The sequence below is a fragment of the Sorex araneus genome, chromosome X, assembly GCF_027595985.1.
Source record: "Sorex araneus isolate mSorAra2 chromosome X, mSorAra2.pri, whole genome shotgun sequence".
Classification (NCBI taxonomy): Eukaryota; Metazoa; Chordata; class Mammalia; order Eulipotyphla; family Soricidae; genus Sorex; species Sorex araneus.
In genome coordinates, this window is record NC_073313.1 from 58,026,441 (window position 1) to 58,054,335 (window position 27,895).

The 27,895-nt window shown below is 53.6% G+C and overlaps 1 protein-coding gene across 1 annotated transcript; it reads left to right on the forward strand.

Moving 5' to 3' along the window:
* Positions 1–149: 149 nt before the first annotated feature.
* On the forward strand, positions 150–27,394 carry MPP1 (MAGUK p55 scaffold protein 1). Its single transcript, XM_055122881.1, has 12 exons — positions 150–429; positions 14,707–14,844; positions 15,026–15,104; positions 16,239–16,324; positions 19,281–19,349; positions 21,688–21,884; positions 23,029–23,135; positions 23,943–24,023; positions 24,457–24,537; positions 25,953–26,155; positions 26,274–26,348; positions 26,891–27,394. The coding sequence occupies exons 1-12, from the start codon at positions 328–330 to the stop codon at positions 27,065–27,067; spliced, it is 1,395 nt and encodes a 464-aa protein (XP_054978856.1). The 5' UTR covers positions 150–327; the 3' UTR covers positions 27,068–27,394.
* Positions 27,395–27,895: the final 501 nt, after the last annotated feature.

Below are 27,895 nucleotides of genomic sequence, written 5' to 3' on the forward strand. Positions count from 1 at the left end.
GCCCGGGGCCATTTTCGCCTGCCGGGGCTCGCGTTCGTGTCGGGGTCGAGCGAGGGGAAGCGGCCGCCCTTTCTCCGGGGGCCCGCGGGCGGGGCGGGCGGGGGAGCCGGGGGCGGGCGGGGCGGGGCGAGGGCGGGGCGAGGGCGGGCAGGGGCGGGGCGAGGGCGGGGCTCCGCCCCCGGCCGCCCGGCGCGCCGCCTGCGGGGTGGTGACTGGCCCGGCCTCGCCGCGTCCCCGCCGCCTCTGCCGCCTTCGCCGCGCCCCGCAGGCCCCCTGTCCTCGAGCTCCCGGCTCTGCCCGTCCGGCTTCCCGCAGCCCCGCGACCCGATGACGCTGAAGGCCAGCGAGGGCGAGGGCGGGGGCAGCATGCGCACGGCGCTCTCCGACCTCTACCTGGAGCACTTGCTGCAGAAGCGCAGCCGGCCCGAGGTGAGGCGGCGCGGCCGCGGGGGCTGCGCGCGGGCGGGACTTGGCGCCAGGCCGCCCGCTTCCCCCCTGCGGCGCCGCCCTGGCAGCGGGCCCGCGGCGGGATGGAGGCCGCGGGGGAGGCGCGGGGCGCGGGGGTCGCGGCGCCGCGGCGCCCCTCCGGGCGGGACCGCCCAGGCCGAGGCCCGGGGAGAGCGCTGCCGAGGGGCCAGGAAACTTCTCGGTGGATGGAGAAGTCAGGATGCCAGAAGGACTCGCAGGACCCGGCCGCAGAGAGGATGGCGAGGCTGCCGTTTGCCTGGCAGAGGGGCTTGCGGGGCCACTGCCCGGAGAGTGCGCGCTGCCCCGCTACGGAGCCAGGACCCCCGCCCCGACACACACACACGCACACACACACACTCCCCCCGGGCAGGGGCAGGTGGATTCCAGACCGAAGGGCCCGGAGCTGCCCTCCCGACCCCTCTGATGCCCAGGCTCAGAGACCGCCGGAGGAGAGCTGGTGTGGGGGGCTGTCTTGGGGCTTCCGTGGCCCTCCTCGTTGCCATCATTTTCGCCTAGTTCTGGGTGGGACCCACCACTGTGGTTATCACTCCGAGGCCCTGGGGCATAGCTTATCCGCGTTGGGAACCCGCTCCCAGATGGAGCCATCAGCCAGTCCACCCTCCTGTGGCCAGGCCTTCCTTCCAACCTGGTGATGGGGTAGCCGGAGAGAATGTTCCAGAGCCCGAGAGAGACTAAGTCAGGCAGGCGACACTGCCTCTCTTTTCCTAGAATGTGAGCTGTCTCTTCCAGGTCAGGGTTGTTTCACCCTTAGCGTTTTTATTTCCAATGCCTCATCTAGGAGTCCTCCGAAAGGTTTGCCAAATTCAGAAAATCCTGCACACAGGGAGCGTGGTATGAACTGGAGGAAACAGAGACAGCACCGGCGCAGCTTTGCATCTGCAGAGACAGACCGAGGGAACACAGCCTCCACACTGCTGTGGCTGTTACACAGGCTTGGGCGCAGCCTTCGCACCTGTCTGTCTTGATGGGGCTGGAAGCCAGAGTCTGGGCTTAGGTGCAGAACCAGGGACACCATGTGAGGAAGACACACATCACTCATGATGGCTACTGGGAAGCCAGGCAGGGAGTGTGCACCAGGGAGGAATCAGGGTCCCAAACAAGCTCGGCTGTCCAGTTGTTCTCTACCCCACAATGAGTCCACTTGGCAGAACCTTCAGTTATTCCCAAAATGTCTTTATGAAGTGTATTGTGGGCAGCTTTTTTGAGGTATAAATCACATGCAGCATCACTCAAAACTGTAATTTTGCAGTTTTATGAAATTTGACCAGTGCCTTCAGTGATGTAAGCCAGCAGTGATCTAGACTATTTGCTTACTTCCAGAAAGTTCCCTTATGACCCTTGGCACTTAGCCCTCCTCCAAGCATCCTGGGAAGAGATCTGCTTTTTGTTTTATTTTTGTTTGGGGGCTACGCCCAGTCGTGCTCAGGAGCTACTCCTAGCTCTGGGCTCAGGAGTCACTCCTGGTGGGCTTGGGGATCATACGGGGTGATACTGGAGATTGAACCTGAATTGGCTGCATACAAGGCACCCTACCCACTGCACTCTCAGTCTAGCCCCAGGGATCTGCTTTTGATAGAAGCCTTCTGTATGTTCCAGGCTATCTCATCCGTGGAGGGTCACTGTCTGCAGGCATTTTCCTCTCTGTTCCTGTCAGTCAGCACCTCTCAACTCCATGGCCAGACCCACAGAAGCTATGTGCTCCTATGGGCAACCCAAGCCGTATGCCTTTTTGGTTGTTTTGGGGGTAGTGCTATATCCAGCGATGCTCAGGGGTTTCTCTTGGCTCTGTGCTCAGGGATCACTCCTGGCAGTGCTTGGGGGACCATATGGAATGCCAGGGCTAGAATCTGGCTCAGCCGTGAGCAAGGCAAGTGTCCTACTCACTCTACTATTGCTCCAGCCCCAGACTTGTGCCTTCTTCAAAAGAGGCCTCTCCACCATGGTGTGAGTGCAGTCTCAATTGAACAGCAATTTGTGGGGGCTGTGTATCTTGAAACACAGAACCCAGTCTGTCAGCCAGTTTCTTTTCATTATTAAAGGGTATGCAAAAGGAGGAAGATGAGAACTTGCAAAGTCCTGGGTAGAACAGGGTGGGGGAAAGGGGTAGAGAGAGAGACAGAGGACATAGAGAAATTATATGGCACTCACTTGCCTTGCACGTGGCCAACCCAAGTTCTATCTTCAGCACTGTAAATGGTCTCTGAGCCCCACCAGGAGTGATCCCTAAGTGCAGAGACAGGAGTAAACCCTTAGCACTGCCGGGGGGTAGGGTTGGGCCCCAAGCAAATAAATAAAAAGAGGAAAAGAAAGCAAAAAGATTTGCCAAGGTGGAGATTGGTAGGCAGGAGAATCTCCATATGGCAAGGGGTAACTTTACCCTAATCTGCTGATTCCTTGTCCTTGGTGTTCACCCTCCTCTGGGGCTCTGGCCGTCTTTGCTGGCAGCGCCGGACTCTACATCTCACTTGCTGTGTGGCCTCGGCAAGTTTCTTGAACCCTCTGTGCCTGAGCTTTCTCTAAGAGCATGTAGATGCTTGGAGGGTGCTGGGGATGTGGGTCTTGCCTTGAAGCACCTAAGGACCCCTGTGACTGCCAAAGGGCAGGCCATCAGTGCATCATTTTCCACCTCTACCAAGAAATAGGGCATGTTTTGGTTGGGGGCCACACCCAGTAGTGCTCAAGGTTACTCCTGGAAGGCTTGGGGGCCATATGGAGTGCGAGGTATCCAACTCAGGTTGGATTGTGCAGTAGTTGTCCTTCATGGAATTGCTGAGATGAAGTGGCAGAGGCCTCAGTGCGGGCAGAAACTTTCTCTAAAGATGCTGAGGCTCTCAGCCACACTCAGTCTGTGTGATGGTGTGAAAGAATTTTGCCATGTTTGGAACAGCACCCCTCTCCCACAGACTTGTGTATCTCCCTCCGTGGAGAAAGTGATTTTACAGACTCTCTCTGCCTTATTCTCCACCAGAACACCCATGTGTGCGCTTACCCTGGGTTTTTCTCTTCTCTTTGAGCTGAAACTGCTCTTTCCCCATGACCTGGAGCTTCACTTGGGGCAATGAAAAAGGGATGTAAGGAGTGGCCAGCTGCAGGCATGTCTGCCACAGCTGGGCCTGTGGGACCTGGTGTTGTTGATGGCCTGTTCCCCAAGGGCTCGGCTCTCCACAGAGAGGAAATGACGTGCAGAGACTGCTGCAACACATCCTGAGTTTTCTAGAAAATCTTTGCAGCAGCCACAGTAACTGTACCTCACAGCTCAGCTCTGGCTGCAGCGAGTGGCAGTGTGGTAGTGCGGTATTGTTGTTTGTTTTCTCCCTGATACTGCCAGAGAAAGAACTCTTCTTCAGACTTGGATCTGATCATTTTATTTGAGGAGGGAATTTTCCCTTTTCAGGGAAGGATGGCACGATAGATTTTTTTTTTCTTTTTGGGTCACACCTGGCATTGCACAGGGGTTACCTCCTGGCTTTGCACTCAGGAATTACCCCTGGCGGTGCTCAGGGGACCATATGGGATGCTGGGAATCGAACCCGGGTCGGCCGCGTGCAAGGCAAACGCCCTACCTGCTGTGCTGTTGCTCCAGCCCCCATGGCACGATAGATTTTTATGCTTTAGTTCTCTCCCCGCTGTCTAAGGACGTGCTGTGGACTCAGCTGTCCTGACCCCTGGCCTGATCTTCCCTCCCAGGGGCTGGAGGGCTTTGCTTTTCACACTGAGAAGCTGGATGGCTCATGATCACTAGGGCTTGCAGATTAGACTTTTCCCAGGCTGAAACGTGTGAGGTTGTTTCATTTAGTTCATTGTTTGATGCCAAATTAGGTGTTCACGTCTAGAGCAATGTCCCCGATCACACATTGATCTGACCTTAGCGCTCTTGACCTCTGAAGCTGATAATTATTGTTAGAAAAATAAGGATCCCCACCCCACCGCCAATTGTGACCATCAGAACTGTTTGAAGAGGCTGCCGAAAGGCTACAGGCCTAGAAAGACCAAATCAATAGGCATTTCAGTGCTGGAGACCTTTTCCTCCCCAAGCCGTGTTGCTTAAACTGAGAAGTGCAGGGTCCAAAGCGATAGTACAGCAGGCATACAGCCAACCTGAGTTGGATTCCTGGCACTCCATATGCCTGCCCCCCCCCCCGCCCAGAGCCACCAGGAGTAACCCAGGTGTACTGGTGGGTGTACCCCAAAACCAAACAACCACCCCCCACACACCGTGAAGAATGCAGCAGTGAGTACGGGGAATATATCCCTGTGCTCTATCCCTGGTGCTATCCCTGGCACTGTACACGGTCCCCTGAGCACCATCAGGAACAGCCCCTGACAACCACTGGGTGTAGCCCAAAGCCCCCAAAGCCAAGGATTTGGAGTATCAAGGTAAGAGTGAGGAAGAGATTGTTCAAACTCTGGGCTAGGCTGCTAAGCGGGTGGTGGAAGGAAAATGCCCCCAAGGCTGGGGAATAGAAAGCAACAGTCTAGATTAGAGAACCAGAGGAGAAACTACCAGGCATGGGGCTATCTTTCCTGGTTCCTCAGGGGTTTTTTTTCTCCTCCATGTGGAGAAGCTTCCCGACCCTGCTTTGTGTCCTTGACTCTGCGCTGGCACACAGCATCGTGGGCTGTCTGGCATTTCCAGGGATGTACTTGCCCCTCCCATCTTTTGGCAATGAAACCTAGCCTTGTGGACATGTGCGTACTCACGGAGCTTGGTGGGCACAAGACGTGCAAGGGAAGGAGCCTCCGCTCACTCACTCTCCAGCGGAGCTTGGCAGCACCAGCCATGAACCCCGCCCGGGCCGCGCTGGACCGCCCCGGAGCCCTTTAACCTCAGACAGGCACCGGCCGAGTGGGCGCCTCCGAGCAGTGACGCAACAGGGGTGGGGTTCCTGTGAAAGGCATCACCTGCACGCTCAGGAGCTGCTCTCGGGCAGTTCTCACTCCGCAGCACGTCCGTTTCTCTCTCCGCGTGGAATCACGGTCTTTCCTGTGTGTCTTCGTGGACCGAGAAGCCCTCGTGTGTGCCAGGCATCAGGTATGTAAGTCACATGGCAGAGGCAGCTTCAGAGGCTCGGCTTGGGTGCCAGGGGCTTGCCACGGATACAGTCAGAGGATAAGTGAGTTCCTGCCCGAACACCCTCGCTCTCTGACCTGGCTCTCTCCCAGCCCTTGCCAGCCCCTCTCAGTGCTGGCTAACAGTGCAGCTCTTTCTCAGGTTTTGGAGCACCAGGTGTTCTTAGCATCTCTCCTGCTTTCCCCCCAAGTGCTCTGGGATCTTCTCCTGGCCAAGATTGGGCTTCAGCTGCATCTCTGCCCTGTGCGGTTGGTTGGCCTCCTTGGCCGGGCCTGGTCCAGGGCGCCATGTGGAAGCAGTTGGCCAAGAGCCTGACAGTAGGCTGAACAAATGTTTGTTCTTTCCTACGCTCACTGTTCACTCTCATTCGCTCTCAAGCCGACTGTTGGGCGGCAGGCTCCAGCGTCAGTTGCCCTGCTCTCTGCTCTCTTCACCCCTCTTGGCCCAGCCCCCTGCCGAGCATGTTTTTCATCTCTTTTTTCTAATCCCAACTTCCTTTGAGTGCCTGCTTCTGCCCTTTGAACCACACCTCGCAGCAGCAGATTTTTGCTTCAGGGGTCTGTAGCCTGATTGCCCCTCCAGTACTGCCCTGGATTAAAGGCCCAGGGGCTGTGGAGCACAGTGCAGCACCCAGTCTGTTGGGTCCCCACTCCAGTGCCTCTGATCACTGCCGTAGCCCCTCTGCCCAGGTCACCCGGGAAGTACCCACTGCCTTGCGGACACCACTCCCTTTGACCTTTATCCTGCCTTCGCTGGGGTTCAGGCCACGTCCTCATCACTTCCCCATCAGGTGGAGTCGGCTGGGGGTCAGCACGGGAGCAGAGTGGCCCTGTGTGGGCTTCATCTCAGGAGGACGACTGAGCAGACCGTCACTGCAGTGCTTGGGCCCACAAGCAAGTCAGAATCCTGCCTGCCTGCCTGTGGGGATGTGAAAATAGTAGGGGAGGGGGCTACCAGGTGGCAGGTGAATGGACCAACCAACTGTAGTTCGAGCTGTTAGCAGGACCCGGTCCCTGCTAGAGTGGGAGGGAGGCGCATGCCCCTTTCATGTGTGGCAGGAAGACAGGGTGTGGGTTCACGGCACATGGCCTGCCCCTCTTCCATGGCCAGCTTCTTGCAGTGCTGCCTTGGAACTTCCTGCCTGCTCCCCAGTCCCCACCTCACCATTCACCCACTCACTCTGTGAGGTTGCTTCGCTGTTTGTGAGCAAGGCCGCCACCTGGGGCCCCAGCACAGAGTCAAAGACTCCCTGAAGTTTGCTGGGAGACAGACCCTTTCAGTGTGCCTTGCCCGCATAGTGTTTCCTGTGGGTGCCATGTACAAATGAAGGATGTCTCTTCAGCCTGCGCTGAGAGAAGGCAGAGGCATAACTGCCCTGACTCCAGGGCTGCCTGTCATAGCTCCCAGGGCTGGAGCACAGACCTGGTTCTGGAGCACCGTCAGGTGGGGCCCAGGCTCCCCAGCACCAGACCACGCACCGAAACAGCAGACCACACAGCCAGGCCACAAGCACTGGGCATCCCCAGCCCCTGAGAATAGCCAGGGAGGAGCCACCTAATCTAGTCTTGGGCCCACAGATTGGAGAAATCCCCTTTTGAATGTGAGTGTGTGTGTATGAGGGAGTCTGAGTGTGTCTGTGTGAGTCTGTGAGAGTTGTGAACATGAGTCCGTGTGTATGTATCTGTTTGAGTGTATGAATGTGAGTGTGTGTGTTTGTTGGTGTGTTTGAATGTGTTGAGCGTGTGTACATACAGACATCAAGTGAAGCGTCCATCTACAAAACCCTACTTCTCTGCACCAAGATGGGACTGCTGAGAAGCTGACCCCACGGGAGATGCAGGAACAGCAGACGCTCCCTTCTGAGCAGGCTGGAAGTTGCCCCGAAGATGGCTCTTGGGGAGTGCTGAGGGAGGGGCTGAGTCAGGATGTCAGGAAGGGGGCATGGCTCGGGAACATGTTTGAGGTAGAGAAAACTGTGCTTGGCTGTGGAGGCCTTTCTCTTTTGAACTGCTTCAGTTCACATGCTGAAGTTCCCTTTTTTACTTAGTCATCATTTGAGACTCTGCGTGAGTGTGATAGTGACTCAGTCATCACCAAGAGGACATCTTGATGGATAAGCACATTGGAAAGGCCAACCTTGGGGAGAGTAACTCTTGAACTTTTCTGGCTGGAATGTGCTCTGCCTCTGGAAAGCTTTGCTGAGTCCTTGATTTAAAGGCTGACATGTTAAAAGCAATCTCTGTAATAAAGCTGAATAAGAAGAACCTGCAGTAGAGGTGCCAGTTTATGGCTCTGTCTGTTCTAGGTCCACAATTTTGAACCCTCTAATCTGTCCTTGTGTGGAACATTGGGCCTGTAAACTCAGGTGACCCTCATACGTGCATTACCAGTGGCCCATTACAGCGTACCATAAAGCAATAAGGCCCACCTACCCGGACTTTATGCCCATGGCCGCTTTCCTTACCTACACATGGCACATGCAAATAGGAGTTGCTGATAAACCCACAGAATTTCTCCCTGAGACCACCCTTGACTTTCTCAGCACAAATGAGACAGAAGGGTTTTGTAAGTCACAGTCAAGGAAAGTCCTGAGTCATAGTTCCTTTTTTGTGTGTGGGGGAAAGCACACTTGGTGTTGCCCAGAGCTTTGTGCTCGGGGTTGAGGGACCATATGTGGTACCAGGGAGCAAACTTGAGTCAGCTGCATGCAAGACAAGCACTTCCCCCACTGTACTCCCTCTCTGACCCCTGAGTTATATTTCGTGCTTTGAGGTCAGATGTCTGACAAAGGAATTCTTTTTTGTTGTTTGTTTGAGGGCCACATTCAGTGGTGTTCAAGGCTTGCTTCTGGCTCTGTGCTAATGGATCGCTCCTGGCAGGACTTGGGGGACCACAGGCAGTGTCGTGAACCAAACTGGAGACTGTCACATGCAATGTAAGCACTGTGACTGCTGTATTATCTCTCCAGTCCGGGAGTGCCTCACTTTTTATAGTGGTTGTTCAACATGTGGTCTTTGAATTGTTTGCTTTATATGTTCAACCTGTGATCTACACGTGTGGGGAAAATATGCACAATAGGACCGAAAAGTGGGTACAGGGGTTAAGGCACTTTGCTTTACCCACAGTGGGCCCTGGGTTTTTTAATTGATTTTTGTTTTGGGGCCCTGCCTGGTGGTGCTCAGGGCTTACTCCTGGCTTTGCACTCAGGGATCAGTCCTGGCGAGGTCGGGGAGACCCTATGGAGTGCCAGGGTCAGATTAGTGCCAAAGTCAAACAGTAACAGCAAGGTTACTGTTTTGCCTACTTTGGTGTCTCTGGCCCCCCAGCCCCAGGTTAGACCCTCAATACTGCACAGGGTCCCCCGAACACCTCCTTCTCTCCCCCTCCTCCTCCTCCTCCCCTCCCCTCCTCCTCCCCTCCTCCTCCTCCTCCTCCTCCTCCTCCTCCTCCTCCTCCTCCTCCTCCTCCTCCTCCTCCTCCTCCTCCTCCTCCTCCTCCTCCTCCTCCTCCTCCTCCTCCTCCTCCTCCTCCTCCTCCTCTTCTTCTTCTTCTTCTTCTTCTTCTTCTTCTTCTTCTTCTTCTTCTTCTTCTTCTTCTTCTTCTCCCATCTCTCTCTCATGCACATTGTGGTTTGCAATGCAGATACTGAAAGGTTATCAAGAATATCCCTTTACCTACATTGAACACTCAGTTCTTGTCCAGCATGATCATTTTCAACTGTTATAGTCATACTGGTCTCTTCTCTATCTTTCCTACTCTGTGCCCCACACACACACTTGTGGTTGATTCCAACCATTGATAGTCCTCCTAGCCACTGTTTTTCCTGTCCCTGGATATTAGTCTTCTACTATATTATACCGCAAATGAATGAATGCAGTCGTTCTATATCTGTCCCTCTTCTGGCTCATTTGCTCAGCATGATACTCTCCATGTCCATCTGTGGCTTGTCTTTACATGGCTGTTGTGTTCACAGAAGGAGAGGGTCCCCTTGCGAAGGGGATTGATTCATCTTTTTGTTGTTGTTTGTTTTCATGATCCTGCTTTGGTAATAGGTAATAACCATTCTTTTGCTCAAGATCCTCATGATTTTCTTCTGCTATTCTTCTGAAAGGTTTGGGCATTTTATGCTTTAAGTTTGTGGTTCATTTTAAGGTGTAAGGTTATGTCTGAGTTTCTTCTTGCTCATTGGGGTGCAACCACCACTACCCCATGTAGTGAGAAGGACTGCCCTTCCCCTATTGAAGAGCCTCCTTGTCAGAGTCCTCTTAGCCTTTCTGCATCATGGGTTCTGGGTTCTAGTTGGTTCCTTGACATATGTGTACCCACTTTGTCCTGAGTCTTGTAACTGAGCTCATTGATTCTTGAAACTGTTGGTGGGTTCCTTCTAATTCTTCCTTTTAAGCTGCTTTCTAGCCAAGAACCTGTGCTTTTCTGCCATGAGTGTCCTTCTTACTAAGTCACGCGCTTTAGTGTCAGTTATGTGGAGGTGGTGACTGAAGCCACTTGTGTGGAAGAAGTGTGGTGTCCCAGGTGCCATAGCCCCCCTGGGCCAGGGTGCCACAGGTATAGCACAAAATGTGTGTGCATCCTCCTGGACACCCGAACTAATTCCTGCCACATGGCCTCCAGGCTGCACCATGTCTTTGCACAGCTGGACTCTGCTGATGTGCACCATCCTAGGCCAGAATATGTGGTCAGAGTGTAAGCAACTAAGCTGACTGCGTTCTCTGCCTCGTGGGGCCCAGTGTCTGGGGTAGCAGTCTGTGGCTTGTACAGGCTTGATAAGGGGCCCTGCAGACAGTCCTTTTCCCTGGACTTTCCTATCTTCTCTCATTTGGGCCCAATCCTAGGTTCCAAACAGGTATGCGGGGGACCTAGGAAAACCTCAGGGCACGGTGGCCAGGATCCACATTGGCCAAGTTATCATGTCCATCTGCACCAAACTGCAGAACAAGGAACATGTGATCGAGGTTCTCTGATGGGCCATGTTCAAGTTTCCTGGTAGCCAGAATATCTGTGTCTCTAAATAGAGAGTCTTTACCAAGTTTAATGCAGATGGGTTTAAAGACATGTGGCTGCACAGCGGCTTGTCCCAGATGGCGCCGTGGTCAGATACATCCTGACCTGTGAGTCTGGACAAATGGCCCGTACTGACTCCTGGAAGCCTCAGCTGATCCCCCAGTCCCTGCTCTCCACCCCAGCACTCAACCATCCGCATTGCATTGCACCCTACCACAGTAAATCCTGCTTCTGAATGGAAAAATGTGGTTGGAAGAGAATAGATTTGTGGACATCCACTGGCCACTTCTGCTGTGTCGGTTACCTTCAGTTACACACTGTTCTCGCTGCACTTCCTCAGGCAGAGAGCATGGTGTCCCTTTCCTGCACTGCTTTCGCCCTGCCACCTTGGTCACAGACACAATGCTCACTGCCCCGAATCCTGTGTCCTGCAGACCATGGCAGTCTGCTCTGCAGCTACCATCCTCCCTTGTCTGTGGGTGGAGCCAGTGGTTCAGACATTTTTACAGCTGGCTGCTGACCTGACAGCTGCAGCTCACTTGTCACTTCCAGATCCCTGAAGATCTTGGTGTCAGCAGGGAGCCCAGTGAAGCCAGGGCTGCATGTTGCTGGCAGCTGTGCACGCGCCTGACCCTATCCCTTTTTCCTGCTGTCCAAATGGACCCCATGGCTGACGGGTAGCTTTGTGGAGCTGTTTTCACCCCAAGCCTTGTCTCTCCCTCACCCACTTTAGGGGCTTCTAGAGGACCACTTCTGGTCCGCCCCACCTCTGCCTCATCAGTTCCTGCATCTGCTTTCTGACTTCCAGAAAATGACTGAAATCTTTCATCCATGTTGACTTCCTACTATTTGCATTTTTTCCCCAAGGGGCCACACCTAGTGCTTCTGGGGACTGTGGTGTTTGGAGACCCTCAGGGCCACTCCTGAGAGTGCTTGGGGGGATATTTGAACTCATAGCCCTGCACATGCCAGGCACGTACCCCACCCCTATCCCTGGCCCTGTGTTCTTCGTTTTTGTGTGGGCTTCTGTTCCCAAGTACTGGTTGCTAGTTTTTGATTTCTTTTTGTAACCCAGGTGTTGGGAGGACTTACTCTTGGTTCTGTACTCAGGGATCACCCCTGGTAGTGCTTAGGGTACTCCAGGTGATGCTGGGGATCGGACCTAAGTTGGCTGTGTTCAAGGCTATCGCCTTCCCCGCTGTCCTCTCTCTGGTACCAGTGCGAGTTACCAACTTGACCCCTAACCAGCATGGCTTAGGAAAGCTCTCCTTGCCTTGGTCCTGGAGAGCTTGTTGGTATACTAGCCTGTGGGAAGTGAAGGGAACATGGAGTGGGCAGGAGAGTTTGCATGCTGACTGTTTCTAGTGGCCTTTCTGAGGATTCAGGAGCCATCTCATTGCTTCTTAGCAACTCTCGGTGTGGTGGTCCACGCTTGCCCCCCACCGTCCTACTGGGAAGACCCAACTCTTCCTTTCTGTGGCTGAGGAAGACGGCGCTTCCTGAGTTACTCAGCTGCGTTTCAGCTTGCAGAAGCCCAGAAGGCAGGTGGTGGGTGTTTCTGTTGCTGGCCTGGTGCCCCGGGCCAGACCTCTGACAGCAGGGGAGCCCCTGTACGAAAGGCAAACCGGACACTTCCATGCGTAGCCTACACTGCCCAATCCTGCCACTAGTTCCTGTGAGTCAGGTGTCTGGGTGCAGGGTGTGCATATGGGGGCAGAAGTGCATTTGGCCCACGGCCCCCCAGTGCAGATGAGTTGCTTTCATAGCTTCGCCCAGCGGGGACGGGGCCGGCTCGCCGGAATGCTTGGCTCTTTTTCCCACTCATTTTTGCTGACAAGAGGACTTCTGTCCCAACTTGGTGTTTCCTCACGGAACGCTCACTCTTCCTGATGAACCTTCACTCCTCGCATCTTCCACAGAGGACTGGAAGCTGTGTGCAGCTAGCCCTGGGCTGGGAGTTGTCTCTGGTTTTGACCTTTCTGTTGTAAGAGCCCTGCCACATGACAGGGTCATGCGGGACTCCCCGGGGCAGTTTCTCTTCCCCTGTACCTTTCCTCGTTGGAACCCCCACAGCAGGCCATGCCCTTCCCTGGCCTTCCATGCTCCTGCTGACTCGGCTGTGAGCCCCGCAAGGGTTGCCAACTGTGGTTTCTCACGGCACGCCCGCAGGCCTCTCCCCCACACCTCCCTGTCTCTGAGCATCTGGCCTCATTCTCTCCAGATTAGTGTTTCCCAAAATGGGTGGCTTGCCCTCCCAGGGGGGTGCTTGAATAATCCAGGGGGCAAGTGTAGCCTTGGGAGCAATTGGAGGACTCTGTTTGCTAAAAGAAGGCTGATTTCTAGGGGGAGCTGAGTGACTCTTACCTGCAAAGGCCACATAAGTTGGGAATATCTGTCTCAGACCATTGCGTAGGCTGCTGGGCATGTCCCAGGAAGGGAGAGAGATGGACGCAGAGATGGCACGATGGATGTGTAGGTGTGGGGTAATGACTAGATCAATCATGGACAGTCTGCTAGGTGGCATTGATGCTGGCTGGCTCCCAAGTCTTCCCCAGATGGGACCCACTCAGCCCCACATGGGTCAATCCTGGGTGCGGCTGGAATTCATGTACCCAGATACCAGATGGAGTCTTCCGTAGGCCCCTTCCCCCCTTCAGTGTCCATGTTGCTTCTAGTGGAACAGTTTTTCTGGGGGGAGGGGAGGCACATTCTAAGGTTTCCACTTGGCCTTTCCCGTGGTGTGAGTTCTTAGCCCATAGCACCGGCTGCTTCACCAGGACTTGTTCAGAAAGATTCCAAGGAGCCCTGGACTCCTAGAGAAAAGCAGTCTTGGCTGCTCCAGGGCCATAGTGCTGCACTTAGCCTTCCCTGGCTTTGCTAGTCCCCCGGCGGCCTGGAGGAGGCAGTCAGTTGGTATTTGGACCACATCACCGTTGGCTGTTCAGAAGATTACTCTCTCCCCCAACCTTGTCTACCTCAGTGGCACCATACAACAAGCAGGCATTCTTCTCGCCCTTCCCTTCCCTTTGCTGTCGCCGTGTCCAGGGTACGCACAGTTGGTTGTGCTCCTCACAGGGTGGGGGACACCCTGATTGGGCACCACCCTTGAGGCCTTACTGAGCTGCATGCCTGGCTCCCTGTGCATGCATTCTTTGCTTTGCGTTCTGCTGGCAGAGGGATCTTTGCTGTCCCATGTCAGACAGCTTTGTCTGGTCCACGTCACTGAGGCCCAGTGGATTTTTGCTTCTCAGAACTTGCTTGTTGAGCAGCATGTTCAGAGCACTCAGCACTCCTCAGGGCCTGGGTCTGGCATAGAAAGGAGGTTTGGCAGCTTTGCAGAAAGCAGTGGAGGCTTAGGGGCCCATGTGCAGGGGCCCACTCTGCCCCCACCCCCACCAATGCCACATCCCAAATATATTATACAGGGGACTGGCCCTTTATCAGTGGAAGTTGACCTGATTTCTTGTCTTCAAGATTGGGGTGCTGATCAGTAGTTTTCATCATGAGAGGGGATTTGTCCTCAGTACCTAATGTCCTGGTAGCCTGAGAGGTGCTGGAAGTACTGGAGAGAGACACACAGCCTGAATGGCGTCCAGGGCAGCGTGACCCTGGCAAGCCCGCTTCCTTCTCCCTGCAGCTGACCCCTGCGCCGCCTCCATTTCCCGCTGCATCTTTTTGTTTGTTTGTTTTGCTTTTGGTTTTGTTTTTTGGGTCACACCTGGCTGTGTTTCAGGGCTTACTCTTGGCTCTGTGCTTGCTCAGGGATCATTCCTGACTCAGATGACACTGTAAGGTGCCAGAGAGGGAAGCCAAGTTGATTGCATGCAAGGCCAGCACCCTACCTGCTGTACTGTTGCTACAGTCCTCATCTTTACTCGAGAGCATGCACACGTGTGTGCGTGCACCATGTGAGGACCTGCCATTTCCTGGTAGCCGCTGGACACAGTCCCCCAGCAAGGGCAGTCAGGGTGTGTCTGTGAGTTGCAGAAAACTGTGCACATGTGGGCACTGCCTTGCTATGAGAGGGACCACGGAGCAGGAAGGAAGCGTTGGTGTCCAGACATCAGAACTGTTGTTATGGTTGAGCAGGGGCGCCTCTCACATCACTGCTTTGTCCTTCCCACCAGGCTGTGTCACACCAGTTGAATGCTGCAACTGAGGACATGTATACCAACGGATCTGCTGCCCCCGGGAGCCCAAGCCAGACCAAGGACATGCGGAAGGTGCGACTCATCCAGTTTGAGAAAGTCACCGAGGAGCCCATGGTAATACCTTGTCTTCGCCCCACCCACTGCTTTCCCTCCACCCCACAGTCATTGGCCACCAGAGGTCACTGGCACAAGGCTCCACCTAGAGCTTGTCTTCCTCAGCAGTGAGCTGCTGGAGCACTGGGAAGCTTCCCTGGAAGAACTTCAGCTCCCTCACTGTGCACTGTCTCTGTTGCAGGGAATCACCTTGAAACTCAATGACAAGCAGTCCTGCACTGTGGCCCGAATTCTGCACGGTGGCATGATCCACCGACAAGGTAAGAGGACTAGGCTCTGTCCTGTCTAGCCGGAAGTGCGTGTTCCCTGTTCCAGGCCCTTATGAGAGACAGAAAGCATCTAGTCTTCCAGTTTGCTGTGTGCATGCATGCATGCATGCGTGATTGAGTGCCAAGAGTTCTTTGTGCCTTTAAGTGGTCGCTCCCAATGATGGTGTGAGGAGAGTTTAGGATGCATTGCCCATGCCACTCTGTCTCCCTTAGTCCCAACACTCTCACACCACCGTTTCCTTCTAGTGACTATTTGTGCCTTTTCTACTTTGAATATGCAGTGGTAAAGAAATGGCATACTGAGCCAGTGGGTGCCAAATTGGTCATTACTATTTTCTTCGTGTTGTGCTGCCAGCGATTTTTCAAGGCATCCTTTAGTAAATTGTGTTGGTGTCAAGGTGGATGGTATTGAAGTATCTGTTCTCTCAACATTGTGAAAAGACAGCACTTTGGGGGGATTGAAGAGAGCAATAGTTGACCACAGTTTCATGCCACACTGAGCCCCACCTGACACTCCCCACAAATCATTCTAAACAGAAGGCACAATTTAAGAATTGGGGGGGTAGGGGTTTAAGGGCCTGTACACTGCTGGGAGCAGCTGCTGAGCACTAAGACGGGAGTAACCCCTGAGCACTGCAAGGTGTAGCTCAAAATCAAGAACAACTAAAAAGAAGGAAAGAAGTAGCACTATGGGGCCTCGACTCAGTGTTTGAGGGCCTGTTCCCCATGGGTGAGGCTTTGAGTGCCATCCCCAGCATCAGAAAAGTAAACCCAGAGAGTTTAGTATGTGGTTGAGGGTGGCCCAAGTACTGAGTTTTAAGCGTTGAGTAACTTCCCCATGTGTTAGCAAGTGGGGCCTTTAACCACGTGGCATCTGCTGGGAGCAAAGAGTACTGTTGGCATCAGGCCGCGGAGTGCTGAGCACCCGGGATGGTCCTGTCCGGAGTTGCCAGGAGCTTCCCATTGTTGGGGCCAGCCCTCATGGGTGGCAGCAGGGCCAAGCACGTCACAGTCTGCTGCACAGCACATGCCAGCTCGCTGCTTTAGTTCTGGGGTGTCGAGTTACATGGCCAGTTCTTGTTCAACCCTGTTCTTTTGGGGACTGATGTTTTCATCTTGTGGCAGGTTCCCTTCATGTGGGGGATGAGATCCTTGAGATCAATGGCACGAATGTGACCAACCACTCAGTGGACCAGCTGCAGAAGGCAATGGTAGGTATTTTCTGGGCCTCCTTTCTGGGTGAAAGCATTGCAGCTACCTGAGGGGACTGACTGCAGCCTCCCTTTCCTGTGTGCAAGAAACGAGCATTCTGAGTTTCACAGAATAAATGGCTGAAACAAGCCATAACACCCATGGCATCATGACATCTCACCGAGTCACTTGAAGTGGCCCTTGTCCCTGTGGAGGTGTGTGTGGTCATTGTTTCTCCAGCACCTCTGTGGTGACATGGCAAGACTTGTGCCCGCAGCTCCAGCACTGGTGCCAGTTGTCCGGGGTGAATGGTGCCCTGGGCTTTAGCACACTTTAAGAGTCTAGGTCATATGTGTATCTGTATAAATATATTTCTCCCTAAGATTCACTGTCTTCTACTTTAAACCCCATCAAATGTGGTGTGCTACTCTTGGTATGCAGTGGTGTAAAGTATGAGATGTCGCGCAGTCTAGGAATACATTCACTCATGGGTGAGGCTCATCCGAGCATGTGGAGAGCAGCCGTGAGCATGGTGGTGGTTGAGTTTTGGAGGTTTTTGGCTGCCAGGGTTGGCTCCATTGGGTCAACCTTTAACAACATGTTACTAATATCTTATAAAAGGGCTTCATGGCGCCTGGGTGAAATACAACAATCTTCATCCACTTTCCTCTTTTGGATCATTTTTAGCAAATTATTCATAACAAGCAATATAAAATAGATTATTTTGCTTTCACTTTGGGGGCAGAGTTTGGGATTTGGGATGAAAACATTCGAAATAATGGTGATGCGAAGGTGTATTGGTGGTGGGATTGGTATTTGAATATTAAATGTAATCAAATATTGTGAACAGCCTTATAAAAAGAAAATAAAATTTTAAAAGATAGAGTTCAGGTCAGACCAAGGGACACTGATTTATAAAATCAGAGCAGAAAGATACCTGGAAATCACACAGTGTGCTTCCAGATAACCCACAGACCTTAAAAGAAGCATTGGGATAGTGTGAACCCCCCTTGACATGTATGAAGAATCAGGTTTGTGGACTGCCTCTGCAGCAGAACTGTGTTAGAGCATGAGTGAGTCTCAGGCTGTGGCTGGCTTCCACCCGCAGAGACAGAAGTGTGGTGTTTCCTTTCTCACTGGTGTTCATGGAACACACTTAGAACTCTCCCTGCGTTCCCACAGGGTATGGCGGGCACCAAGCATCGTGTACCATCATTTCCTTGAGTCCACTCGTCCTCCAAGCACTGGGTCCCTCACCCTCCAGCTTTGAACTTACCCACTTTGACTTCCCCCTTCAAAGTTTTTTCTGTGTGTTTTTTTTTTGTAATCCTATTTTCTTTTTTAACCCTTCTGTTGTGGGGGTAGTGTTTGGGGCCACACCTGGTTGTGCTCAGGGCTTACTCCTGGCTCTGTGCTTAGGATTGACTCCTGGTGATACTCAGTACTGGGCTTGGCCACAGGGAAGGCAAGCACCTGCAACCCTGTCCTATCATCCCATTTCTTAGAGCAGATGCTGTGGTTGTGGTAGTACAGTGCTGAAGTAAAGCAGCAGTGAAATACTGCTCCTATGCATGAAATTTCAAAGGAAAGTTAGCATAGGATTTGGGCAGAATTTTTTTTTAATTTTTTTTATTTTATCACCATGTGGAAAGTTACAGAGTTCTCAGGTTTATGTCTCAGTTATACCGTATTCAAACACCATCCCTTCACCAGTGCCCATATTCTGCCACCAAAATCCCCGGTATACCCCCCACCCCCCACCCTAACTGTATAACTGATGAATTTCACTTCATTTTCTCTTCACCTTGATTACGTTCCATATTTCAACACAAAACTCACTATTGTTGTAGGAGTTATACCCCCAAACAAGATAACCCTATTAAGGAAGCATTTGATAATTAGTTTTCCATTAAAAGATTATATGTTTTCAGGTTTTAGGAAAGGTCTAAAGCATTAGCGGCCGCGGGGCTCGGATGTGTCCCAGTCCCGAATCCTGGAGCCGTGTTAGTTGCTGCTCAGTGTCGCCAGGGCTCCATCTGGAGAAGGTGTGCTGGCTGCACCTCTTCCTTCCGGCTCCCCGGTGTTGTTGGCCCCAATTCAGGTCCGGAGCATTTTCTGGGCTGCGTTGCTCACCAGAATGCCAGGCAGAATGTTTTGATGTCACTTGGTAAAGTGCCATCACTGTATGCTTGGTTCTGTATTTGTGGCTTGGGGTTATATTTTAGAAAAATGAAACTGCAGTGATGTACAGTGATGGGCTCACAGATGCCTGGGGGAGCAGATAGCAGTGGGGACAGCTGGCAGCCAGCCTCAGGAGCACTTCTGAGGAAGAAATGGGAAGGGTGGAATCTTGGAGCAGTTCCCCAGAAGTCTGTCTACCAAGTCCCTTGAGTGATGGAGCTTTGCCTGGGGGACAGCCTCCTTCTTGATAGAAGCCATCACAGAGACCAGAGACAGCTCAAGGGGATGAAAGGGCAGAGTGGGGACCAGACTCTAGGTCCATGTCCAGGTTCCAGAAGGATAGAAATATGGATGCATATGAGAAGTGCCCCCGAGGGCTAGAGAGATCTCAACCAGTTGGAGCACATCAGTAGCATGTGGGAGCCCCAGACTCAATCTTCGACACCTCATGGTCCCCAAGTGTGGCCAGGAGTGGCTCCGAAACAAAAATTTGAAGTACAAATAAAATGAATATGTGAATGTGTGACAAGAATCTGTGGATGTATAAGTCTTGTGTGTTCATTGGTGTGGAGAATGAAGTAGACCTGTGGACAAGGGCTCATTTCCAGTGCACATAGCAACCTTGTAGGCTCAAGCATGGAGTGGAAGAACATTTGCTTCTGTTCCATTATTCGTTCTAAGTCTCCATGTTGGAACTTGAGGAGAAAAGACTTTGAGGGGGAAATGGCTTTCCAAAACCCCAAACCATCTAAGTTGGTTTCCCTTATAGTTTGCTTTCCCCTTTGTTTTCAACAGAAAGAAACTAAAGGAATCATCTCATTGAAAGTCATTCCCAGTCAGCACAATCGTCTTCCTGCGCTGCAGGTACGTGACACCCTTCTCTGTGATTTGGGCAGGAGGCAAATGCAGTGGGCACTGACCATATGAAAAAAGTAACCCATATTACCAGGCATCAAGGAATGTGAGACAAATATGTGAGTGATACCAGTTTTCAGCAGGCAGATCGGCAGATACCATGAAGAGTTTTAGAAGGAAGCCCAGTGTTGGGTGGTGCCGTAGATGGGCAAGAAAGGAAGGACCTGTGAGGCTGCCATGTGCACAGCTGTTTGGAGGGAAACTGGGTCCCCCTGCTTTACCAATCACCCCAAAGTTTCTGTTTGCTCACTTTCCTCTTTTGTGTTTTGTGGGGGTCTCCCGAGCAGAGCTCAGAGGCTGGAGGCCAACCCGTATGGTATTTGGCTCAGTGGTTCAGTGCTTGGGCTGGCAGTGCTGGGGCCTGCAGGGCTATGTATGCTTGGAGATGCTTGGGGGATCATGTGATAGTTGGAGTCCAACTCTGGTCCCAGCACATGTGCTTAGCTGTTTCCCAGGCCTTGCCTCATCTCATTTCTTAGTGAACGTTGGATGAGGCCTGCATGAGGCCGAATACACAAGCGAGAATTTCCAGTAAGGAGCACAGGACGTGTTTGACCCTAAGTCCCATGGTGCCACCTGCAGGCAAAGCTCCAAGATCTGGTCAAGGCGCTTGGTGAGCCCAGGTTGTCACCACACAATGGGGCTCTTGCACCTGTACTCAAAGGGCTGATAAGAGGCTGCAGGTTGCAGCTCTGGGACCCTGACACAAGCATCCACCCCGAACCCTGAACCCTGAGCACATGTTTGGGTGCATGCAAGTGTGCATTTTGGACACCTTGGAGGTCCCTTCACTCTGGCTGAAGTTGGCTGACCTTTACCCAAAGCCCATAGCCCCCTTGCCAAGAGCAACTTGGGTTTCCGGGGCCCCATACCCTCCCACTTGTGTCGTTGGTGGTTGCATGCTGTGAGTTGATTTGCATCTCTCTGGTAAAGGAGATAAGAGGAAGCTTCTCTTGGTCCCTGTTCTTTGGTGCCTTCCTCGAGACAAGCATCCTCTTATGGATTTGGAGAAATTTGGTGTCTGCACTCTGGCACAGACAGACCCTTTGACCTGTGTCCCACTGTCTGTTCAGTGAGTTGGGAAGGTTTAGAGGTAGGCCTTGTTTCCTGGCACCTGCGCACCTGCTTTGCTTTGAACTCTTGGGGGGAAGTTTTCTCTCTGAGTGTGTATGTGGCAGGGAGAGGTTTTTTTAAAAAATGGGGGCATGTTCTTTCATAGCTTCTATATCACTGGCCCCCTTTTCAGTTTTGTGCTGCGAAATCATGGTTCTTTAGGGCTTTGCTGGACGTGGTGGAGCCACACAGCTAGTGCTGGGGCTGATGCTGAGCCCAGCTGCAGGATGGGCCCTGCCCTAGAAATCTGCACAGCAAAGGGGCTGCACTGCATGCATCTTTCAGGAACCGGTGGTTGTTTGTGGATCCTCCCAACTAATTTTCTTTCCCTTATTTCTGTTCTTTCTTTTCCTTTCTTTCACTTGCACCCCTAATATTTGCACCAGAGCTCCCTGGGGAGAAATTGAAATCATTTATTGAAAACCAAAAATTGGTTTTCTGTGCCTACCCGGAAGTGCTGGGCTTGCGTAGGCACTGTGTTCATTTTAGGCGATCTCACTGCTTGTTCAGCGCAGTGTTTGTGGAGGTTGTGAAGGATGGTTGTGTTGGTATAGGGCTGAGTTGGTAGAACACCACACCTCACCAATACAACATTCTGGGATTCGAGGCCATTGCCAGTAGTTCGGTGTTGTCAAGAGCGTAGTGGGCAACATCCTTCATTCTGTCTTGGAACTGACAACCTGAATGTAGAAGTGGTCCGTAGGGTCCCGAGGAGCAACATTTTCAGACCTAGAGGTGCACTCATCATGTTTGACAGACTTTCCGGACAGTCGCTCACAGTACCCCAGGTGTTTCTGATGTGGCTGCTCTGTTCTTGGACACCCTCAAGGCTGACTGACCCCTGGCCTCACTTCATGATTCAGTCCATACTCCACCCTGCCAAGTTTTCTTTAAAAGCTACCACTGCCATTCTTTATTATTGTTGTTGATTGTTGCTGCTATGTTATTGCTATTATTGTTTGGGTTTGGGGTTATTACCTAGTGCCTGGAGGTCATGCCCAACCCTCTGGTGCCAAGGATAAAACCTTCTGCCCTCTTTCCGAGCCCCCTTGTCCTGCCATTATTGTTGCATTTGTTGTGGGGGGCACACCTAGAGATGCTGTTGGGTCGTGTGATGCAGGCATGGGACCCAGTGCTGGGAGACATGCCGGCAGACCTCCCGTCTTCTTCACAGATGTTCATGCGGGCGCAGTTTGACTATGATCCCAAGAAGGACAACCTGATCCCCTGTAAGGAGGCAGGGCTGAAATTTGTGACTGGAGACATCATCCAGATCATCAACAAGGACGACAGCAACTGGTGGCAGGGGCTGGTGGAGGGCTCCTCAGCCGAGTCAGCGGGCCTCATCCCCTCTCCTGAGCTGCAAGAGTGGTGAGCCGCTTTGGTGGGGCGGGCCGGACAGGGGCCAGGCAGCCTGGTGGTAGGCAAGGGAACCTGCAGCGGCCCTGCAGCTCAAACCTACTGTCGTCCTGGTTCCAGTATCCTTGTGGCAGGGCTGGGATGGGGGCAGAGGCAAGTGGGGAAGAACAGTGCACCCTGCTGGCAGGCCGGGGAGCAGGTCCCATTTCAGAGGCCAGCTGTGGGAGAGTGGAGCCAGAAGATTTCAGACAAGGCCAGAGCTAGCACTCCTTCAAAACTGGGCTTGAGGGCTGGAGCGATAGCACAGCGGGTAGGGCGTTTGCCTTGCACGTGGCCAACCCGGGTTCGATTCCCAGCATCCCATATGGTCCCCTGGGCACCGCCAGAGGTAATTTCTAAGTGCATGAGCCAGGAGTAACCTCTGAGCATCGCCGGGTTTGACCCAAAAAGAAAAAAAAAATGGCTTTGAGGGGCTGGAGTAAGCACAGCGGGTAGGGCGTTTGCCTTGCACGCGGCCAACCCAGGTTCAATTCCCAGCATCCCATATGGTCCCCTGAGCACCGCCAGGAGTAATTTCTGAGTACATGAGCCAGGAGTAACCCCTGTGCATTGCCGGGTGTGACCCCAAAAGAAAAAAAAATAACTGGGCTTGAAAGGCCAGACAGCTAAGGTGCTAGCTTGGCACACGGTTGATGGGTTCCATCCTGTGCACTTCATGATCTGAACCCTGCCAGGAATAATCCCGAAGCACAGAACCAAGAGTAAGCCCGAGCACCGCTGGGTGGTATGGCCCTTCACAACAAAACAAAATGAACTGAGCTCACAAAGCAGTCTTATTGCATGGCTGCACCACGAAGACAGTATCTGGCACTGTGGCATGAGTTGTGTGTCCATGTGTGGCACAGGGCTGCAGCACATCTGTGACCTGAGCAAGGGTTATCTGTGGCCTGACCAATGGCACAATGCTCTTTGCGGTGGGGAACAGGGTCTGCTGTGAGACCCAGGAAGCAGGCGTGCAGAGAGAGGCATGCCCACCCTGTGTACCCGCTCCCCGTTCCCCATTGTCTTCTGTGGCTGGCGAAGGAAGGTCTGAAGAGAGATGTTTGGGCTGCCAGGAAGGGAGTCCACTGACGGCTGGGCGCGCCCCTTTCCACAGGCGAGTGGCAAGCATGGCGCAGTCTGCTCCAAGTGAAGCGCCAAGCTGCAGCCCCTTCGGGAAGAAGAAGAAGTACAAGGACAAGTACCTGGCCAAGCACAGCTCAAGTAAGTGCTTGTGTCTTTCCTGGTGGCTGCTCCTGTAGCCCAGAAGTGTAAGAAAGGCCCTGGCCTGCCCAGCCCCACACATTTTCCTCAACTTCCAGCCCTTGCTTGTGGCTCTGCCCTTCTTAGTGCCACAGCTGCCAGAGTGACCAGCTGCAGGACTGAGCTGCTAGAAGTGGCACTGTAGGTCACCAGGCGGTTTAAGTCCTAGTGTTTGGGGGAACCTCCCGACCTTTTCCTCATGGGATGCCCTTCTCCCCACAGCCTCGCCAACACCTGTTGTCTGCTGCCCTCTTGAGGACAGCTATTGTCACGGTGTGAGGTGACAGTGCGCTGTCTCTTGGCATTTACTTGAGAACTGGTTCAGTGCCAGAAGGAAAGCACTGGAAGTGTCATTCTTTGGGGCCCTGGAACCGGGGGAGATAGAAAGTGGGAGAAAATGTGAGAGTGAGGGGCTCCGAAGAGGTGACTATGGGGGTCCCCAAATGAGAAAAATGTTGAGTCTGAAGAACTGATGCACAGAGCCACACTGAGTTCAGATGGACGGGGCTGCAGAAAGCAGGCGAGCAAGGCCTAAAGGGCCAGGCCGGCGCAGACTCCTCTGTACCTGCTACTCTTCCTGGGCACGTTACATTGGGGCTGCTTTGCTCACACACTCAGAAGCTGGATGCCAACCCCAAGTTTTCCTAACTGAACTGGGGCCAGGCGGCTCTGTGACTTATAATCCCGCTATCCCCTGTCTGTGGACGGCTCACACCCACAGCCTGTCCTCAGCCCTGGGAGTGAGTGGCTTCGCTTTCCTGTCTCTAGTTTTTGACCAGTTGGATGTGGTTTCCTACGAAGAAGTTGTCCGCCTGCCTGCATTCAAGAGGAAGACTCTGGTGCTGATAGGTAATGCCTCAATGTCCTTAGCCTCCCAAGAACCCCAGAGGGACTCCTTCCCTGGGCTGGAGTTTGAGCTTGGCCCCGAGCAGACTGAACCTTCTGTCTGGCTGGCTGGCTTCGGGGTACCCAGGCAGGGGCTCTGCATTTGACTGTGTGTGGGGAGCTCTCTGTTGGCAGCTGGACAAGGGGAAAGGGCAGCTCATCTCCGGAGCTGCCCACTATCCCAGTGCCTGTCGGGTAATTAGGGGATGGGTGTTGGAGAACTGAGCAAGCTCCCAGCAAAGACACTGCCTCCTTCCCTTCCACTACCTTCGCAAGCAGAGCTGTCCTCACGACGGCCAGCTCCTTACAGCAGGGTAGTCCCCAGGGAAAGAAAGAGAACACTCACTGGGACAGGGCCACGGGGCTATCTTCTCCAAGTTCCTCTCTCCTTCTGTAGGTGCCAGTGGTGTGGGGCGTAGCCACATTAAGAACGCCCTGATCCGCCAGAACCCCGAGAAGTTTGTGTACCCTGCCCCGTGTAAGTAGCTCTGGGGACCTTGGGGAAAATTAGGAGCAACAGTGTTTGACTTCAGTGTTCAGTTGTGAGGATTAGAACCAAACACAGCGCCGAGACAGGACGGTTCCAGGCAGGTGCCTGACTACAGACAGAAGTAAACCCTGAGCATAGCTGAGTGTGGCCCCCAAACCAAAATAGATGAAACATAACATGAGCATTGGCCCTGGGGAGGGCACCGAGGGTAAGACACTTGTCTTGCATATGGCTGACCCGGACTCCAGACCCGAAAACCACCAGGTGTGTGGCTCAAAGGGAAGAAACCAAAACCAATCCAAGGTAACTTAGAAAACTGTGTTGCCATTGGCATGCCGACAAGACACCCACACTGCTCTCTTGCTCTCTGCACTGTCTCAGCTGAGACACTCAAGTTGACCACGTGAGACAGGCCCCTCGGGGTCACTGTCATTCTTGGCTCTGGGGTCTGGGACACCCCTTCAGTGCTCGAGACCATGCCGACCTGCAGAGTTCGGAGTTGTGCTCAGGCATCTGCCAGCCCCGGAAATGTCCCTTCTTTTAGCAAACAAACATGGAATGCCTCTTTCCAGTGGCCCCTGAATCTCCCACTGTCCCCTGGCTTGGTCCTGCCCCCACCAGGCTCGCCTCTACACTTCAGAAGTGCTGCTTAGCCTGGCAGCCTCTTCTCAGGTACCTGCTTCCCTCAGAGAAGGCTGGGAGTGCAGAGTGGCCTGCCATGCTCAGAACACCCCCCTGTCCTCTCTGAATTTACTTGTGGTTCCTTTTGGTCCTCCCAGTGGCTTCTCTAGGCTCATGGACACAGTTTGGTTTGAGTTTGGACATACCCCGGTGGTGCTTAGGGCTGCCTCCTGGCTCTGTACTCAGGGATCACTCCAGGTGGGCTGTGGGGACCCTGTGGGATGCTGAGGATCAAACCCAGGTCAGCAGCGTGCAGGACAAGTGCCCTCCTTGCTTTGCTATCACTCTGGTCCTGACACAACTTGTCTGCCCCCCTTGGAAGATCCTGGGGACACCCAGGATGCTCTGGGGCCTGGCCGAGAACTGCTATAGCCAGGAAAGGCACAAACAGCCCCGGTGACCCCTTCAGGGGAGCAGGGTGAGCAGTGAGGCGATCACACTTGAGCATGTTTGCCGCCTCCCAGGGAGGGGCTGCTGACCACCACGTGTGGAGACGAGACAGGCCAGAACACAGGGTCCGGCTGCAGTTTGGGCTGCAAACAGTGAGGGTGTGAGAGGCGTGTTCAGGGCACATGTCAGAAGCACTGAGGGCACATTTCGAGTAAACATGGGGGCTCCTTGACATGGCCAAAGTGTTGGCAGCTGGGGTGGGGAGAAACCCATCTTTTCTCAGTGGCCAGGAGGGGACAACCCCTCAGCTTCTGATCCCACCCTGCACACAGACACCACGCGACCACCCAAGAAGGGAGAGGAGGACGGGAAGGACTACCACTTCATCTCCACAGAGGAGATGACCAGGAGCATTTCTGCCAACGAGTTCTTGGAGTTTGGCAGCTACCAGGGCAACATGTTCGGCACCAAATTCGCCACAGTGCTCCAGATCCACGAACAGGGCCAGATCGCTATCCTGGACGTGGAGCCCCAGGTGCCAAGCTTGCATGTGGAGTCCCACTGGGTGTGGGTGTGCGGGGCTGGCTCCCAGCTGGGGCTGAGGGCTGGAGCTGAGGGCTGACTCTTCTCTTCCTTCATCTCTCTCTCCCTAGACGCTAAAGATCGTCCGGACGGCTGAACTCTCACCTTTCATCGTGTTTATTGCCCCCACAGACCAGGGCACTCAGGTGGGAAAGAGGGTGGAGTTTGGGGGGGGTGGCAGCTCATGATATGGCCAGGTGTGGACTAGCATGTAGCCCTCCCAGCCATCATTGTGAGCTGAGGCAAACATGTGCAGGTTGGATTCCACCAGAGCCAAGCAGGCAGTGCGGCATGTGGGGTGGTTGTGGACAGACTAAGGGGAGGGGTGGGGGAATGTGTCCTCGTTCCCCACCACAGCATCCCTCTTTGATGGCCACATGAGAACTTTTCCAACATGGTAGCCCTGTAGCCCGCAGGTACAAAATGGCTGGCCAGTGGGCGAGGGATCCCTAGACAGCCTGCTTCCCCTCATCTTTGGCCCTGGATTAGTGGGGAAAGGAAGTGTCCCTGTGCAGTTTTTTAGGAAGCTGGCAGGACAGGTGCATGCAGTTCTCTAGATTTCTGTTGGGGTCACGTGGTATGGGCTCCCAGGACTAAGCGCCCCATGGCCTTTGCATGCCCTGCCCTGAACCCTTGCCAGCCAGCGGACTCAGCCTCAGCTAGCTGCCCTCCCACTCTCTCCCCACAGACGGAAAGCCTGCAGCGGTTGCAGAAGGACTCGGAGGCCGTCCGCAGCCAGTATGCACACTACTTCGACCTGTCGCTGGTCAATAATGGCGTGGATGAAACCCTGACCAAAGTGCAGGAGGCCTTTGAGCGGGCATGCAGCTCTCCACAGTGGGTGCCTGTATCCTGGGTTTACTAGCCTGCGAGTCAGGTGAACCCCAGTGACCCCTCCACCGCCCTCGCTTCAGCTAGTTGTCAGCCACCTGCTCTGCACCTCTCCTAACTAGACTAGCCTCAGCCTGGTGGGCTCCACTGAGTCGATGTTGCAGGAGCACCTGCCATGTGCCACTGCTGCTTGGCAGTGGTGCCCAGGAGGAAACGCAGAACCATCCCTCCAAAGCCTTTGCTCCTTCACCTGCAATTCACTGCGTGTTCCCTTCCCTTCATGAAAGCCTTTTGACTACAACTCTCCAAAATGCTCCAAACGTCTGCTCCAAAGCAATAAAAATGTTGTCATTGAAGTAAATGCCTGGGCCTTATACCTCTCTGGGTGCCCATCCAGGCTGGGCCCTGGTGGTGTAGGTTTTAGATGTGTTTATAGCTTTAGGAATGAAGTTTCCAGAGGGGCACAGCTGTGCCTATTGTGTGGATCCTGCGTTTACCCCTGGGACCAGCATTAGCTCACTGCTGGTTTTGCCTCCTCAAAGACTAGCCGAGCTCTGCCCTCATTCCCCAGCTGCTGGATCTAGCTTCTTGAGTTGGATTTTCAGAACACCTGTACACCTGGCTGGCCCCATGTGTGTGCCTAGAACACAGCCCTCACTCATGGTTCCACTCATACTCCCTGCTCCTCCACTCTCCTGGGAGCAAGCACCCGCCGAGACCCTGGGATGCCACAGGAAGGGAAAAACCTCAACTTCCAACCTAGGGTGCAGCTTGTTCTCAGGATCTGGGCCACGTGGTGACACCCCACACATGTGAAGCGCTCTGGATCTAGGACTCCAATTCCATCTACTCTTGGGTGTAT

What these genes read in the sequence shown, in the direction of transcription:
- MPP1 (XM_055122881.1), top strand. Translation starts at nt 328, where the DNA reads ATGACGCTGAAGGCCAGCGAGGGCGAGGGCGGGGGCAGCATGCGCACG. An exon ending in TCTCCTGAGCTGCAAGAGTG is followed by an intron (nt 21,885 to 23,028) that starts GTGAGCCGCTTT and finishes CCCTTTCCACAG; the next exon opens with GCGAGTGGCAAGCATGGCGC. An exon ending in TCCTGGACGTGGAGCCCCAG is followed by an intron (nt 26,156 to 26,273) that starts GTGCCAAGCTTG and finishes CTCTCTCCCTAG; the next exon opens with ACGCTAAAGATCGTCCGGAC.